The sequence below is a fragment of the Myotis lucifugus genome, unplaced genomic scaffold (genome assembly GCF_000147115.1).
Source record: "Myotis lucifugus unplaced genomic scaffold, Myoluc2.0 scaffold_63, whole genome shotgun sequence".
Taxonomy (NCBI): domain Eukaryota; kingdom Metazoa; phylum Chordata; class Mammalia; order Chiroptera; family Vespertilionidae; genus Myotis; species Myotis lucifugus.
Genome location: NW_005871111.1, coordinates 2,451,444 through 2,465,974, shown reverse-complemented (window position 1 = coordinate 2,465,974; position 14,531 = coordinate 2,451,444). Strand labels below are relative to the sequence as shown.

Below are 14,531 nucleotides of genomic sequence, written 5' to 3'. Positions count from 1 at the left end.
TTAGCTTTTCCTTATCTGTGAAGCTCTTTATCTGACCTTCAATTCTGAATGATAGCTTTGCTGGGTAAAGTAATCTTGGTTGTAGGTTCTTGCTATTCATCACTTTGAATATTTCTTGCCACTCCCTTCTGGCCTGCATAGTTTCTGTTGAGAAATCAGCTGACAGTCGTATGGGTACTCCCTTGTAGGTAACTGATTGTTTTTCTCTTGCTGCTTTTAAGATTCTCTCTTTGTCTTTTGCTCTTGGCATTTTAATTATGATGTGTCTTGGTGTGGTCCTTTTTGGATTCCTTTTGTTTGGGGTTCTCTGCGCTTCCTGGACTTGTAAGTCTATTTCTTTCATCAGGTAGGGGAAGTTTTCTGTCATTATTTCTTCAAATAGGTTTTCAATATCTTGCTCTCTCTCTTCTTCTGGCACCCCTATAATTCGAATGTTGGTATGCTTGAAGTTGTCCCAGAGGCTCCCCACGCTATCTTCATATTTTTGTATTCTTTTTTCCTTTTGCTTTTCTGGTTGGGAGTTTTTTGCTTCCTCATATTTCAAATCTTTGACTTGATTCTTGGGATCCTCTAGTCTGCTGTTGGAAGTCTGTATAATATTCTTTATTTCAGTCAGTGTATGCTTAATTTCTAATTGGTCCTTTTTCATATCCTTGAGGGTCTCACTATATTTCTCGGAGGTTTCTAGAAGATTCTTGAGTAACCTTATAACCGTGGTTTTGAACTCTGTATCCAGTAGTTTGCTTTCCTCCATTTCTTTCATTTGTGACCTGTTTCTTTGTCTCCACATTTTGGCTGCTTCCCTGTGTTGATAGAGTGGCTTTGTGTGCTAGGTGTCCTATAGGGCCCAATGGCTCAGCCTCCCTAATTACCTGACGTGGACACTCTTGGTGCACCCCTTTGTGGGCTGTGTGCACAGTCTTGTTGTAGTTAAGCTTTGATTGCTGTTGGTATCACTGGGAGGAATTGACCTCCAGGCCAATTGGCTGTGAGGACCAGTTGTGTCTACAATGGGAGACTTCTGTGTTAGAGACACCCTTATGGGGCAGGACTTGCTTCAGTAGGGCTTTGGCGCTCACTGAGTCTGCCCCCTGAGTGTGTCTCTTACGGATGTGAAGAGTTATAATCTGGATGGTCTCACTCTGACCACTAGGTACACTGTCTCTTGGATCTCCAAGGAGGTGCAAATTCAGCCACTGCCTGAGGCCACCCAGCAGGAGCTACAGAGAGATCTGCAGATTCCTCCTCTTTGTTTGGGGTTTTGTGGTGCCCAGATGAGGCTCAGCTGTGAAACAATGCAGGCTGCTGATGAGCCTTAGTCCTTCTTTTGGAAGCTCTGGGGTTCTCTGACCCAGCTACAGTTTGACAGGTTTTTAGGCAGAGAAAGGCCAGGCCATTCGCATGTAAAAGCCTCTGTGCACAGCTTGGGTGGGGTTGTAAATTGGGTGGGGCGGGGTCTCAGGGAATCACCAGGGCAGAGCAAACCGCAATGGCTGCCAGTCTGCTCTGGCTCAGAGAGGTCCCGGGGTCTGTGTTCCGCGGCCCCATGCAGGAACAATGAACACTGCAAGCACCTCTGTGAGAAAGCCACCCTCATGTTCTGGCTCGATGCCAGACAGTCCAGTTTCTCTCTGTATGAGTCTCGGTCCCCATATTCTTGCCCAGAATTGGAGTTCAGAGCAGTCAGGAGCTTGTATCTCCCTCCCGATTGAAAAAGACAGCAGTGTACCCAGCTGCCAGTCCTTTTCGTACGCGTCTCTGTACCTCCCCACTTCCACACCTCTGCACCTCCTCCCGGGCTCAATGCACTTTTCTCTTTCCTTCTAGTTGTAGAATTTCCACTCAGCCAGCCTTCCCGTGGTTCTGGATGATATCAGTTTTGTCTTTTAGTTGTAGTTTTAATGTGGTTGTGCACGGCAGCAAGTTCAGGTGTTTACCTATGCCGCCATCTTGGTTGTCTCAATAAAATATATTTTTTAAAAAAAGGTTTATGAATGGCAAATAAGCATTTTGTTAGACATCAGGGAAATGAAAATTAAAACTATGTTGAACATCCAGTAGAATATTGTATATACATTTTACATTTTAAGAATACTAGGCGAATATTGAATCTTTTTAAAAAAATTTTTTTTATCCTCACCCAAGGATATGCTTATTTTGTTACTATAAAGAAGGAGAGAAAGAGAAACATCAATGTGAGAGAGAAACATGGATCAGATATCTCCAATACATGGAACCTGCAACCTAGGTAATGTGCTCTGGCCAGGAATCAAACCCTCAACCTTTTGGTAAACGGGATGATGCTCCAACCAACTTAGCCACCCGGGCCAGGGCTGACTATTAAATCTTGGTGAGTAGGTTTGTTTCATAGAGGTATGGGTTAGCACTTATGAAAATAGTTCCTGTGTCTTCTAGGCTTGAGCAAATAAATGTATTGAGGATCATGGGAGCTAGGTTTTCACTGTTAGATAGAGAAATTTAACATGTTTTGGTATGCTCTTGGTTCTAACCACAGAGCACACCGGCTAAGAGACTATAGATAAGACTGTTAATATGACATCCTTTAAGAACCTGCATTTAAATGACCTTAAATAGAATTTGGAGAGTCATAAAAATTAAAGGAATTAAATATATTTTTGGAATTAAGACAGGTTTTAAATAAAAAATAAATAAATCATTAATTGAACAACTTTGTGCCAATCACTGTCAGGCCTTGGGGATTTAAATGTGAACAAATACTGTACCTTTCTAGGAGTTTTAACTTTAGTAGGAGAGATATTTTAGCAGGCATTTTTAGAACTCATAACCTACCAGCTAACAGACAAGGTGCTAATGATATAAATATCTTATTTAAGGAGGGAAGACAAACTAAATAAAAAGATTATTTCAACATAAATAAGTTTAGTGAGAGAGGCATGTACAAGTGCTTTAGGTATAGAGTGGAAGAATCCTTAGTGCAAACTGGATATCTTCAGGGAAAACTTAGAAATGATTGTGCTGGGCCAGCTGGTGTGGCTCAGTGGTTGAGTGTCAACTCAGGAACCAAGAGGTCACAGGTTTGAGTCCTGGTCAGGACACATACCCGAGTTTTGGGTTTGGTCCTCTGTGGGGGGCGTGCCGGAGGCAGCCGATAGATGATGTTCCTCTCAGATGTTTCTACCTGTCCATCTTAAGAAACAAGATTTCAAAAAAAAAATTTTTTTAATAAATAAATAAAATTTTTAATAAAGAAATGATTGTGCCAGAATCTAAAGGGAAGGGTAGCATCAATGTTAGTTTATTATTATTAATTTTTATGTTGTAAAATATAATATATACAAGAAATTATATAAAACTAGAGGCCTGGTGCATGAAATTCGTGCATGTCCCTCAGCCTGGCCTGCACCCTCTCCAATCTAGGACCCCATAGGGATCGGGCCTAAGCCGGCAGTTGGACATCCCTTTCACAATCCAGGACTGCTGGCTCCTAACTGCTCGCCTGCCTGCCAGCCTGATAGCCCCTAACCACTTCCCTGCTGGCCTGATTGACACCTAACTGCTCCCCTGCTGGCCTGATCACCCCCAGCTGCCCTCTCCTGTAGGCCTGGTCGCCCCTAACTGCCCTCCCCTGCAGGCCTGGTCGCACCCAACTGCCCTCCCCTACCAGCCTGGTTGCCCCCAAATGCCTTCCCCTGCAGGCCTGGTTGCCCCCAACTGCCCTCCCCTGCCGTCCATCTTGTGGCAGCCATCTTGTGGTGGCCATCTTGTGATGATGTCACGCAAGGGCGTGACACCACCTAGGCTTTTATTATATAGGATTCTGATATGTCTATTTGGCCCCTTTCAATAGACGCTTTTAAAGGACTTTATGTATGTATGTAGGTGTGATGATACACATAATTATATATTTCTTGCAGAAGGTAACAGTAATGAATATTTTATTACAGAGAGGAAGGGAGAGAGATAGAGAGTTAGAAACATCGACCAGCTGCCTCCTGCACATCTCCCACTGGGGATGTGCCCGCAACCCAGGTACATGCCCTTGACTGGAATCGAACCCGGGACCTCTCAGTCCGCAGGCCGACGCTCTATCCACTGAGCCAAACCAGTTTCTTTAATAAAGAAACTTTTGACACTATAAACATGTTGTCCAATAACTGGTTGCAGTATTGACCAGTTTTGTCACAAAGAACAGAGGCTTCATTGTTACATAGGTGCTTTCACATGTGACCATATTTATACATGTAGTGGAGTGATGTTCCTACTCACCCATGCTGTGATAGTGAATTATCGTGTACTCATTATAAATGTTGAACACAAAAGAGCATAGGCTTGAATGAAAGGGAGAATGCAAAGAGGATATAGAAGATTCTTCTCCCTTTGTAGTTCATTCCTATACATAGAATGGGGATAATCATTTTAGATATCTCAATTTACACCTGAGGAGTCACATGAGATGTGAATTTGGCCATTTCTGTTCATTAAAGGATTTCTAAGTTATCTCATAAGCATACTCCCGTGAAGTAGCTGGCAATATTATCACCCTTATTATAATGAGGAGTAAATGGAAACACTGACATATCAAATCATATTTTTATTTTCCATTCAGAAATTTCCTACTAGTTTACAGGCCAATATTAAGTTTCTGAATCTCAGTGAGTTTATGTGATTTGCCTGACCTTAGGGGAAGAATTTGGCAGAGCATCAAGGCTCCCTGAGTCTTATCTGCTTTACTTATTTAATCTTCCTAATCCCCCTCTCCCACACACTCTTACCCTCAGCTCAGCTATTCAAAATTATATGTAACCTAATGTTTTAAAAGTCCTGTAAGATGCTGAGTTGCAGGCTCAATCCTCAGTAGGGGGCACACAGGGGCAGCGGATAAATGATTCTCATCATTCATGTTTCTATCTCTCCCACTCTTCCTCTCTGAAATCAATAAAAATATTTTTTTTAAAAAAATAAAAGTCCTGTAAGAGAACCTCAAATGATACCATTCTTAGTTCTTAATTAGGAATCAAATGATAGTTCACATTTTTTAGAATAATTTCTTTTGTGTTAAAATACACCTCATTTGAGTGGAATCACATACTATTTGTCCTTTTGTAATTGGCTTGTTTTACTGAGCATAATGTTTTCAAGGTTCATCCGTGTTGTAGCATGTGTCAGAATTTCCTTTTTTTTTCTTATCCTTACCCAAGGATATGTTTTTATTGATTTTAGAGAGGGAGAGAAACATCTATCAGTTGCCTCCCGTACATACAGTGACCAGAGATCAAATCACAGCCTAGGTATGTGCCCTGACCAGAATTGAACCCCCAACCTTTTGGTGTATGGGATAACACTTCAACCAATTGAGCCACCCAGCAAGGGCAGAATTTCCTTTTTAAGATTGAGTAATATTCCATTGTGTGTATGTATATGTGAATGTGTGTATACCATTTTGTTTATTCATTCATCTGTTGATGGGCATTTGCATTACTGGTACTTGTATTTTTTGGCTATTGTGAACAATACTGCTGTGAACAGGGGTGTACAAACATCTGTTCATGTCCCTGCTTTCAGTTCTTTGGGGTATATACCAGAAATGGAATTGCTGAGTTAGATGATAATTCTATGTTTAGTTTTTTGAGGAATTGCCCAAGTGTTTTCCATAGCAACTGTATGATTCTGTAGTACCACTAGCAGTGCGCAAGAGTTCTACTTTCTCTGCATCCTGACCAACACTTATTATCTGTTGTTATTTTTATAGTAGCCATCCTAATAGTTGTAAAGTGATATCTCATTGTGGTTCTGATTTGCATTTCCTTAATATTAGTGCCGCTCTTAATATTTGTGATGTTGGGCATCTTTTCATGTGTTTACTGGCCATTTGTGTAATTTTGGAGAGATGCCTATTTGAGTTCTTTGCCAATTTTTGAGTGCCCCATTTTTTTAAACCAAGGTAGTAACCACAAGAGCTGCTTATAACTTTACAGAACTACCAGAGATATATCACTTTTAATTGCTAACTAATACTGGTAGCAGGTGAGTGTATACTTTAGGAAAATAGCCCATATATCTAATTAAGTTTTGTCTGTACTTCTTTTATAATATGTTTTATCCATCTCTTCCTCTCTGTTCCTATTAACATTATCCTAGTCTGCTTGACATCATCTCATGCTTTTATTACAGTTGTATCTGGATAAAAGAGTGGGTTAAAAAAACAAAACAAAACAGGTAAAAGCATATAGTAGGTGCTTAATTTAATAATTGATATCTTGACAGTGAGCCCAGTTCTAATAGAGGGTAGTAAGAATAGATGGTCATAAATTCCTCTAGTAGGTTTGTTCTTCCTTATCTTTTCTTTAGTTCTTCCCCTTCAATTTAACAAAGATTTATGATGCACAGGACCTAGATCTGAGTCCTCTCACTCGATCTGCGTGATAGTGGTCAACTCAACCTTACTGAATTAACTAAGTGATTTCTCCAATTTTCTCTATTAATTTTTTTATGATTCTTGTAAATATTTTTAGCTTTTGAGTATTGGATACCTGAATTATCTGAAAATTACATTTCCCACAATAAAATATGGTTCAGATTCTCACTAAACTGTTAAACTGGGAGATAGCAATCTAATTCTGCTCACTTTCTTGCTTATTTTTACATATTTCCTTGGACTACTTAGATCAGTCTAGGACAGCCGTGGGCAAACTACGGCCCGCGGGCCGGATCCGGCCCGTTTGAAATGAATAAAACTAAAAAAAAAAAGACCGTACCCTTTTATGTAATGATGTTTACTTTGAATTTATATTAGTTCACACAAACACTTCATCCATGCTTTTGTTCCGGCCCTCCGGTCCAGTTTAAGAACCCATTGTGGCCCTCGAGTCAAAAAGTTTGCCCACCCCTGGTCTAGGACCTAAACTAGAAGCCTTTAAAATCCAAACATTTAGTTTCATTCTCAAGGAATTAACCATCAATAATAAAGCAAAATATTTTAAACAGTTAATAACAGGGTGGGGTTTTGTTTCCTTCTGAAGGGTAGTAGTGCATCTTTTTTAAAAAATAAATATATTTCTTTATTGATTTCAGAGAGGAAGGAAAAAGGAGAGAGAGATAAAAACATAAATGAGAATCTTTGATCAGCTGCCTCCTGCACGCTCCCTACTGGGATCGAGCCTGTAACCCGGGCATGTGCCCTTGGCCAGAATTGAACCTGGGACCCTTCAGTCCTCAGGCCGACGCTCTATCCACTGAGTCAAACTGGGTAGGGCAGTATTGCATCTTAACAGCATTTGAAAATAAAGGATTAAAAAAAATGCTGTTCTGTATACTTTTAGTTTTTTATTTCTACTTTTGAAGTTTCATTAAAGCCAGAATGTCTTACACACCTGAGTAGGTGTCCCCCCAAAATGTATACACAGTTTTTTCTTATAGCTCAATTGATGCTTCTTTCTTTTCAGATTTTGGAATGAATAATTATTCAAAGTGGGACAACCTGTATATTCCAAAACTAAATAAAAATACTTTTTTGGGGTTATCTGACATTTTTACTTGTTCTTCTATTATTGCTTCATTGAGAATTTATATTATATTGATTTCAAATAGACTTTGAAAATATATAATTCTTTAAACCAGTTTCATTAATCTCAAGAAATAATGTTATGTAATAGGCTAATATAGATGTAGTAGCAAATTTAAGTGAATCCTTTCTAGATAAAATTTTTGTATTTAATATTTAATGAACAGTAATTTCTGTAAATTGTCCAGCCCTTTTATTTTTCTCACTCCTGTCACTTATTTGAAAGTCAGTAGTCAGTCATTTATGAATAGTCATTTTTAGAATATATAAGTTTTTGTTTTCTATACTGCAACCTTTAGCTGTAATACAATCTTTTTTTCCTAATGCACAAATTCTCTAATATTTTAAATAACAATTTCTGTTTCTCAGGGATCAAGAAAATATTTATAACTCTGTATTTGTCACTGGGAAAACTAGTTTTAATTTATATTGACCTTTTTCTCCTTTGAGCATTTAGTCTGCATTCAATAAAATGTTGATGACTGCTCTTTAGAAGACAGCTGTATGAAATAAAGTATTATAAATATTCAGCTTTCCTTTCTAAGCATTGTCACCAACAGCTGGGCATCCAGTTTAGCAGAACAGATTTTGCACAGAGAGAGCCTGGCGTGTTCCTGAATCAGTTTAGCGAAGGAGACAAAAAATAGTTTCATATGGATTGGGGACTTATAAAGACATAGAGCATCTGTTCCTCAGTTAAGTCATAGTCTGGTAACATTGAATCATGTTTAAAGCTACAAAAATGTGGAAAACTTGTTTCACCTTGCTCATACCTTTATTTTAATACCTAGTGCATTATTTGTGTAAATAATGTACTTTCAGTATCTCCATTGAAGGTATGTAAATTATTTTGCTCTGCTGTATAATTTTTATTAGTGTTATTTTAGAACACAAATAAGTAATTTATACTAAGATTATTTTATAATATGACTAATGATTGAATTGTATGATAATGCATATATAAAATCATATATGCATAAAAGATCCATTTAAATATTTAATTATGATTCCATCTTGAAATATGCTATTTTAAAAAGTTTCATTGCTCTGAAAATTGCTTTCTTATGGTATTTTACTTTACTTGGAGATGGTAACTTAGAATCTTTATATATATACTACTCTTAAATATTTGGTTACTTAAAGCACATCAAATCTAAGATTTCTTTAAATATTTTGTTTGCAGTGTTAAAAGATCACTGAAATTGGATGATCCATTCGAAGCACATGTAAGTATTTACTTATGAATTTATAATTGCATAGTAAGATTGTGGTCTTAATTTTTTAACAGCTAATTTACCTTACTAAATATAAAAATCATCAAAAAACATTGTAGTATAATTGTGATTGGTACATAATTTTCTGCATATAACACATTTTTGTAAATCTAATGTATGGAAGTTCCCGGCCAGCTTGAGGTTTCATTTAAGAGGCAAATTATTTAGAAATATTATGGAAATAATTTAGTAGAAATTAATTCACTATTTGTAGAAAAAATTTTCTGCCACTTAAATACACAAGAAACAATATGGGACAATGGTAATGTTTTAATCTACATTCTATAATCTATAATATCTGAAATAAAAACATTAACAGCATTTTTATATCAAAAATGTAATTACCTTTTTCAGCTACACTGGCATGATTAAACAATAAAATACTAACACTGTAATATATTTCACCATGGTTGTCACAATAAAAATAAAATTGTACTGTTGCTATTACTTTTTGTAAATTTAGTCATAGCACATTCCCAATACCAGCATATCATGACATATGTTAGTTTATTATCTTTTCATACCAATATGGATCTAGATACAAACACTAATACTGAGCTACTTATGGCCTCAGTAATCTTAAGTGCAAATAAATTGGTGAGAAAGTAAATTAAAACAAATAGCTAGTCAATAAATAGGCTGCTACAAAATCCCATAGGAGAATACCATTTCAAGAAATGGTTTTATATGGAATTCTTTTTTGGAAGACTCACTGGTATTTAACAGTTTACCATTTTTAAAAGTTCCTAAATGCTTTTTTAAAAAATTTAAACAAAGATGGCAAAATACTGCAGTGCCACTAAAAAAATCATTAGCAGTGTAATTAGCAATTTAGAGTACCATTATCCAACTTGCTCTGTACAGAATGCAGCTGTGACTGTAATTCTGCATCTGTTTCTTTGGTCAAAATGGTATTTGGGTAGATGAGTAGTCCAGCTTGAAATGGAATACTGCTCTTTCCTGCCCCAAAACTGTTCTTTGGGAGATGGTGACATTATTCGAATGGAAAAGAATAGCCATTTAGGAATTTATCCTCTTTGTGAAGTACAGTTGTCGTCATGGCAGGTTTTCTGCCCTTTTCTTTCTTTCTTCCTTTCCTTCCTTTTCTTTCTTTCTTCCTTTCCTTCCTTTCCTTTCTTTCTTCCTTTCCTTCCTTTTCTTTCTTCCTCTCTTTTTCTTTTCTCCCTTCCTTCCTCCCTCCCTTCCTTCCTTCCTTCCTTCCTTCCTTCCTTCCTTCCTTCCTTCCTTCCTTTCTTTTCTCTTTCCAAATTACGATATATCAAGGAAGCCAGTGCCACAGCTAATATCCTGTATTAGGAAAATACATTGTTTTGTTTGGCCCAATTCTGTACCTTTAAACCAGTTGACTTAGCTTGGCCAGCACCTGCTACATACCAGTTTTCAGCATCCTCGCCTGGGCCTTCATCAGTTCTCATCTGTTTCTGATATTTTCAGCTTTTGTACTCTACCTAATCATTTGTTAGCAACTCTATATTCACATCTTAGGTCTGATAGCTTCTGTGCTGCTGCTAAGTCTAGTCTTCTCTCCTCAGCTACATTTATCCTTCCATCTACTCCAGAAACAACTCAACCCTGAAACAGCCAGGCTCCCAAGAATCTACCCACATGTCAGTGATCCCATTGAGGCTATCTTAGCCCATGCAAAGGAAAATCAGACATTCAAAAAGAAACACAGAGCTAGACTTCTAAGAGTACATATTGCTGTAAGCTACAGTGGGACTAGTAGTAATTTTTGGTCATTTTGTCTGACCAAATACAATGCTGAAGGAAGAAGGGTTTGGTGTCCAAGGAGAGGAGATAGCCCTTATATGCCACTTGTTTGAAGTGGAGCCTATTTATCTTAATCTGCTATTTCCTCTCTCATAGATATTGGGAATTTTCATATCCAAGTGTTCCTATGGAGCTACAGATTAATGCTCCGTGATGTTAGGGCAAGTCTGCAAAAGTCATTTTTTTAATCATTCTCCTAGTATGGGAAGCAGAGGTATGGATCATCCCCTGTGACCTTTCTTTAATATATAAAATGTATACTGCAAGTACCAGTACTTACTGAACCTTCCAAATTGTTTGGGGATTATGAGGAGTCCTGAAAGTTTCAATTTATCATCACCTATAGTATTTGGGCTGCTCAAGTTCTTGTTCTCTAAGCACTGTTTCTTGATAAATTTTCATGAGCAAAGATGAATTATTTATTACAAACTGCTGCCAATATCAGTCCAGATGATGTTATACGGACAGTTGGCTACCTGGTTGTAGACCTAGCCAGCTTGACACAATCCCTTTCAGTCCACCTCATAGAAGGAATGAAAGGAGCAGATGCTACGAATGGGAAGGAAAGGAGCATATTTCCTGCTAAGACAAACTCACTTGGCATGCTGCTAGAAATCTGGAATGGCAGTTCAGGTTTGGGCATAGATTATTACATTACTATTGGTAGGACACTTCTAAATCTGCTTATTCCCATGGCCTACGCTTGTCTTATCTAAGACAGGGCTTCTGAGCATTAGGAACTTTTATAGCTTACATTCTGTAGATTTACTTCCTGATCGGCCTCAAATCTACTCCTCTCCCTCTCCCTCCTTCCCTCCCCTTCCCTTCTTCCTTGCTTTGTTTACCTTTTTATTATGAAATTTTTCAAACATATACAAAAGTAGGATGAATGATTTTATGAACTCCCATGTTGTTTCAATAATTAGTAGCATTTTTCCAATTTTGCAACATATATATATATATATATATATATATATATATATATATATATATATAAATAAAATAAAGAGCCAGGATCATTACCACTGAAGGCTCAACCAGTGCTGGATTGCCATGGTGACCCAGCACTGACTGGGGCCTCTGTGGACACCCCGACCCAGCACTGACTGCCTAGGGGGCTGCAGATCAGGCCCGGAGAGAGGCCTGTAGAGGGGGAGTCAGGGTCTGATCCATAGCCTCAGTGGCAGCCGTTGATCAAAACTTGTCTCCTCTCCCGGCCAACAGCTGCCCTCCATTTCTCTCCCAGCCTCCACCAAGGCTGCTGATCAGCCCCGCCTTTCTGATCAGGCCCCATTGTAGGCCCAGAGATGCTGACTGACATAGAAACTGACCAATCAGAACCAAATTGGCCAGCAGAGGAGGGCAGCTGAGGGCAGATCAGACCTTCAGGGAGGGCAGTTGGGAGCGAGATCAGGCTGGCAGGGGAGGGCAGTTAGGGTGATCAGGCAGGCAGAGGCAGTTAGGAGTGATCAGGCAGACAGAGGCAGTTAGGGGCAATCAGGCTGGCAGGGGAGGGCAGTTAAGGGCTCGATCAGGCTGGTAGGGTAGGGCAGTTAGGGGCGATCAGACAGGCAGGCAGAGAGGTTAGGGGCGATCAGGCAGGGAGAGGGGTTAGGGGCAATCAGGCAGGCAGGTGGGGGTTAGGAACCAGCGGTCCCAGATTGTGAGAGGGGTATCCAACTGCCTGATTAGGCCCGATTCCAGTGGGCCTAAATCGGCGGTCAGACATCCCCTGAGAGGTCCCCGATTGGAGTGGGTGCAGACTGGGCTGAGGGAAACCCCCTCCCCATGCACGAATCTTGTGCACCGGGCCTCTAGTATATATACACTAGAGACCCGGTGCACGAGATTTGCGCACTCAGGGGGGGGGGGGGGGCGGTGTCCCTCAGCCCAGCCTGCGCCCTTTAGCTGATATCCCACTGATGGCTTAGGCATGGGAACGGGCCTAAGCTGCAGTCGGACATCCTTAACACTGCCTCAGAGGTGGGAGAGGCTCCTGCCACCACCGCTGCGCTTGCCAGCCATCAGCCCGGCTTGTGGCTGAGGGACGCTCCCCCTGTGGGAGTGCACTGACCACCAGGGGGCAGCTCCTGTGTTGAGCGTTTGCCCCCTGGTGGTCAGTGTGCATCATAGCAACCGGTCGTTCTGCTGTTCATTCGATTTGCATATTACCCTTTCATTATATAGGATTATTATATAGAATATATATATACACATACACATGTACAGTTATGCACCACATAATGAAATTTCAGTCAACAGTGGATCTCATATACAATGTCCCATAAGATTGTAATGGAACTGAAAAGTTTTGTCACCTAGTGATGTAGCCGTCATAACATCATAGTGCAGTGCATTGCTCATGTGTTTGTGATGATTCTGATGTAAACAAACCTAGAACGCTGCCATTCTTATAAAATAATAACACATACAATTGTGTACAGTACATAATTCTCTGTATAATAAAGCCTAATATGCTAAGTGTCCGACCATTCGTAAGACGTGCACTGACCACCAGGGGACAGACGCTCCGACCGGTAGGTTAGTTTGCTGCTGGGGTCCGACCGATCAGGACTGGGTGAGGGCCCTGGAGCCCTCCTGCGGCCCCTCCCTGGCCCCGATCATGCACCGGTGGGGTCCCTCCGCCTGGCCTGTGCCCTCTCACAATCTGGAACCCCTCGGGGGATGTCAGAGAGCCAGTTTTGGCCCAAAAACCACAGGTCAGGCCAAGGGACCCCACCAGTGCACAAATCTGTGCACTGGGCCTCTAGTACATAATAATAAATAACTATGTTACTGGTTTATATATTTTCTACTTTTATTGGTATTTTAGAGTTTTCTATTTCTACTGGTAAAAGAAAAAAGTTTGCTATAAGACACTATGCCGTGTTATGCCAGCCACAGCTTCATACTTCTCATGTTTACTTTGTCTCCTGATTGCATCATTTTTTCTTGCACTTGGTTTAGTTTCATGTTGTTTTGAGCAGTAACATGCTATATAGACTTGTAAATCCTAGGCATGTCATTTCATCAGAATATTCTTTAGTATGCATTTCTAGTAGATAATTACTTCTTTCATGACCATAGTGCCATTACACCTTGCAAAATTAATAGTAATTTCTTAATAATATCTTTCACCAAGGTAATATTCCTATGTCCATGGTTGTTTCAAAATGTCCTTTTATAGTTGGCTTATTAAAAAAGGATCCAAACAAGGTTTATACATTGTAATGGTTCTTATATATTTTAAGTCTTTTTGAAACTTTTTAAATGTTACTCTTTTTCCTGTAATTTATTTTTTGAGAAAGACAGATATTTATTCTATAAGCATCTTCCAAATTCTGGTTTGGTTAATCAACCAAAATCTTGTGGTATCCTTTAAATGATTTCTCTATTCATATTTCCTATTTCCTATAGAAATGGTAGTTAGAGATAGAGGATTGATTAGATTCTGGTTCAAATGTTTGGTAAGAAGTGCCTCATAGGTAATCTGTATAGTTCCTGTTACATCACCTCAAGAGGCCCAAAATGGTCTTATTGATGTTCTCATTTTTCCTATTCTTCCCTTAAGTTCAGTGAGCATTCTTATGATCAGTGTTTTGAACTCTGCATCTGTTAGATTGTTTGTCTCCATTTTGTTACATTCTTTTTTTAGAGTTTTGTTCTGTTCTTTCATTAGGGACATGTTTCTTTGTCTCCTCATTTTGGCAGCCTCCCTGTGTTTGTATCTATGTATTAGGTAGAGCTGCTATGTCTCCTGGTCTCCATAGAGTCACCTTATGTAGTAGATGTCCTGTATGCCCAATGGCACAGCTTCCCCAGTCACCCAAGCTGGACACTTCAACTACGCAGCATCCCCTGTGGGGTGTATGCACCTTTTCTGTTGTGGGTGAGCCTTGATTTGCTGGTGGGCACATCAGTGA

At 39.5% G+C, this 14,531-nt stretch overlaps 1 protein-coding gene across 2 annotated transcripts in view; it reads left to right on the top strand.

Annotated features, from left to right (window-relative positions):
* ITGB3BP (integrin subunit beta 3 binding protein) overlaps positions 1–14,531 on the top strand; it is a 54,167-nt gene that overhangs the window by 2,797 nt on the left and 36,839 nt on the right. For both annotated transcript variants that reach the window (XR_002829535.1, XM_014456741.2), the window contains exon 2: positions 8,727–8,769. Coding sequence is in view for 1 of the 2 variants with exons in the window: in XM_014456741.2 (XP_014312227.1) it covers positions 8,727–8,769 (43 nt within the window). In the remaining variant the exon portion in view is untranslated. The remainder of the gene's footprint in view (positions 1–8,726; positions 8,770–14,531) is intronic.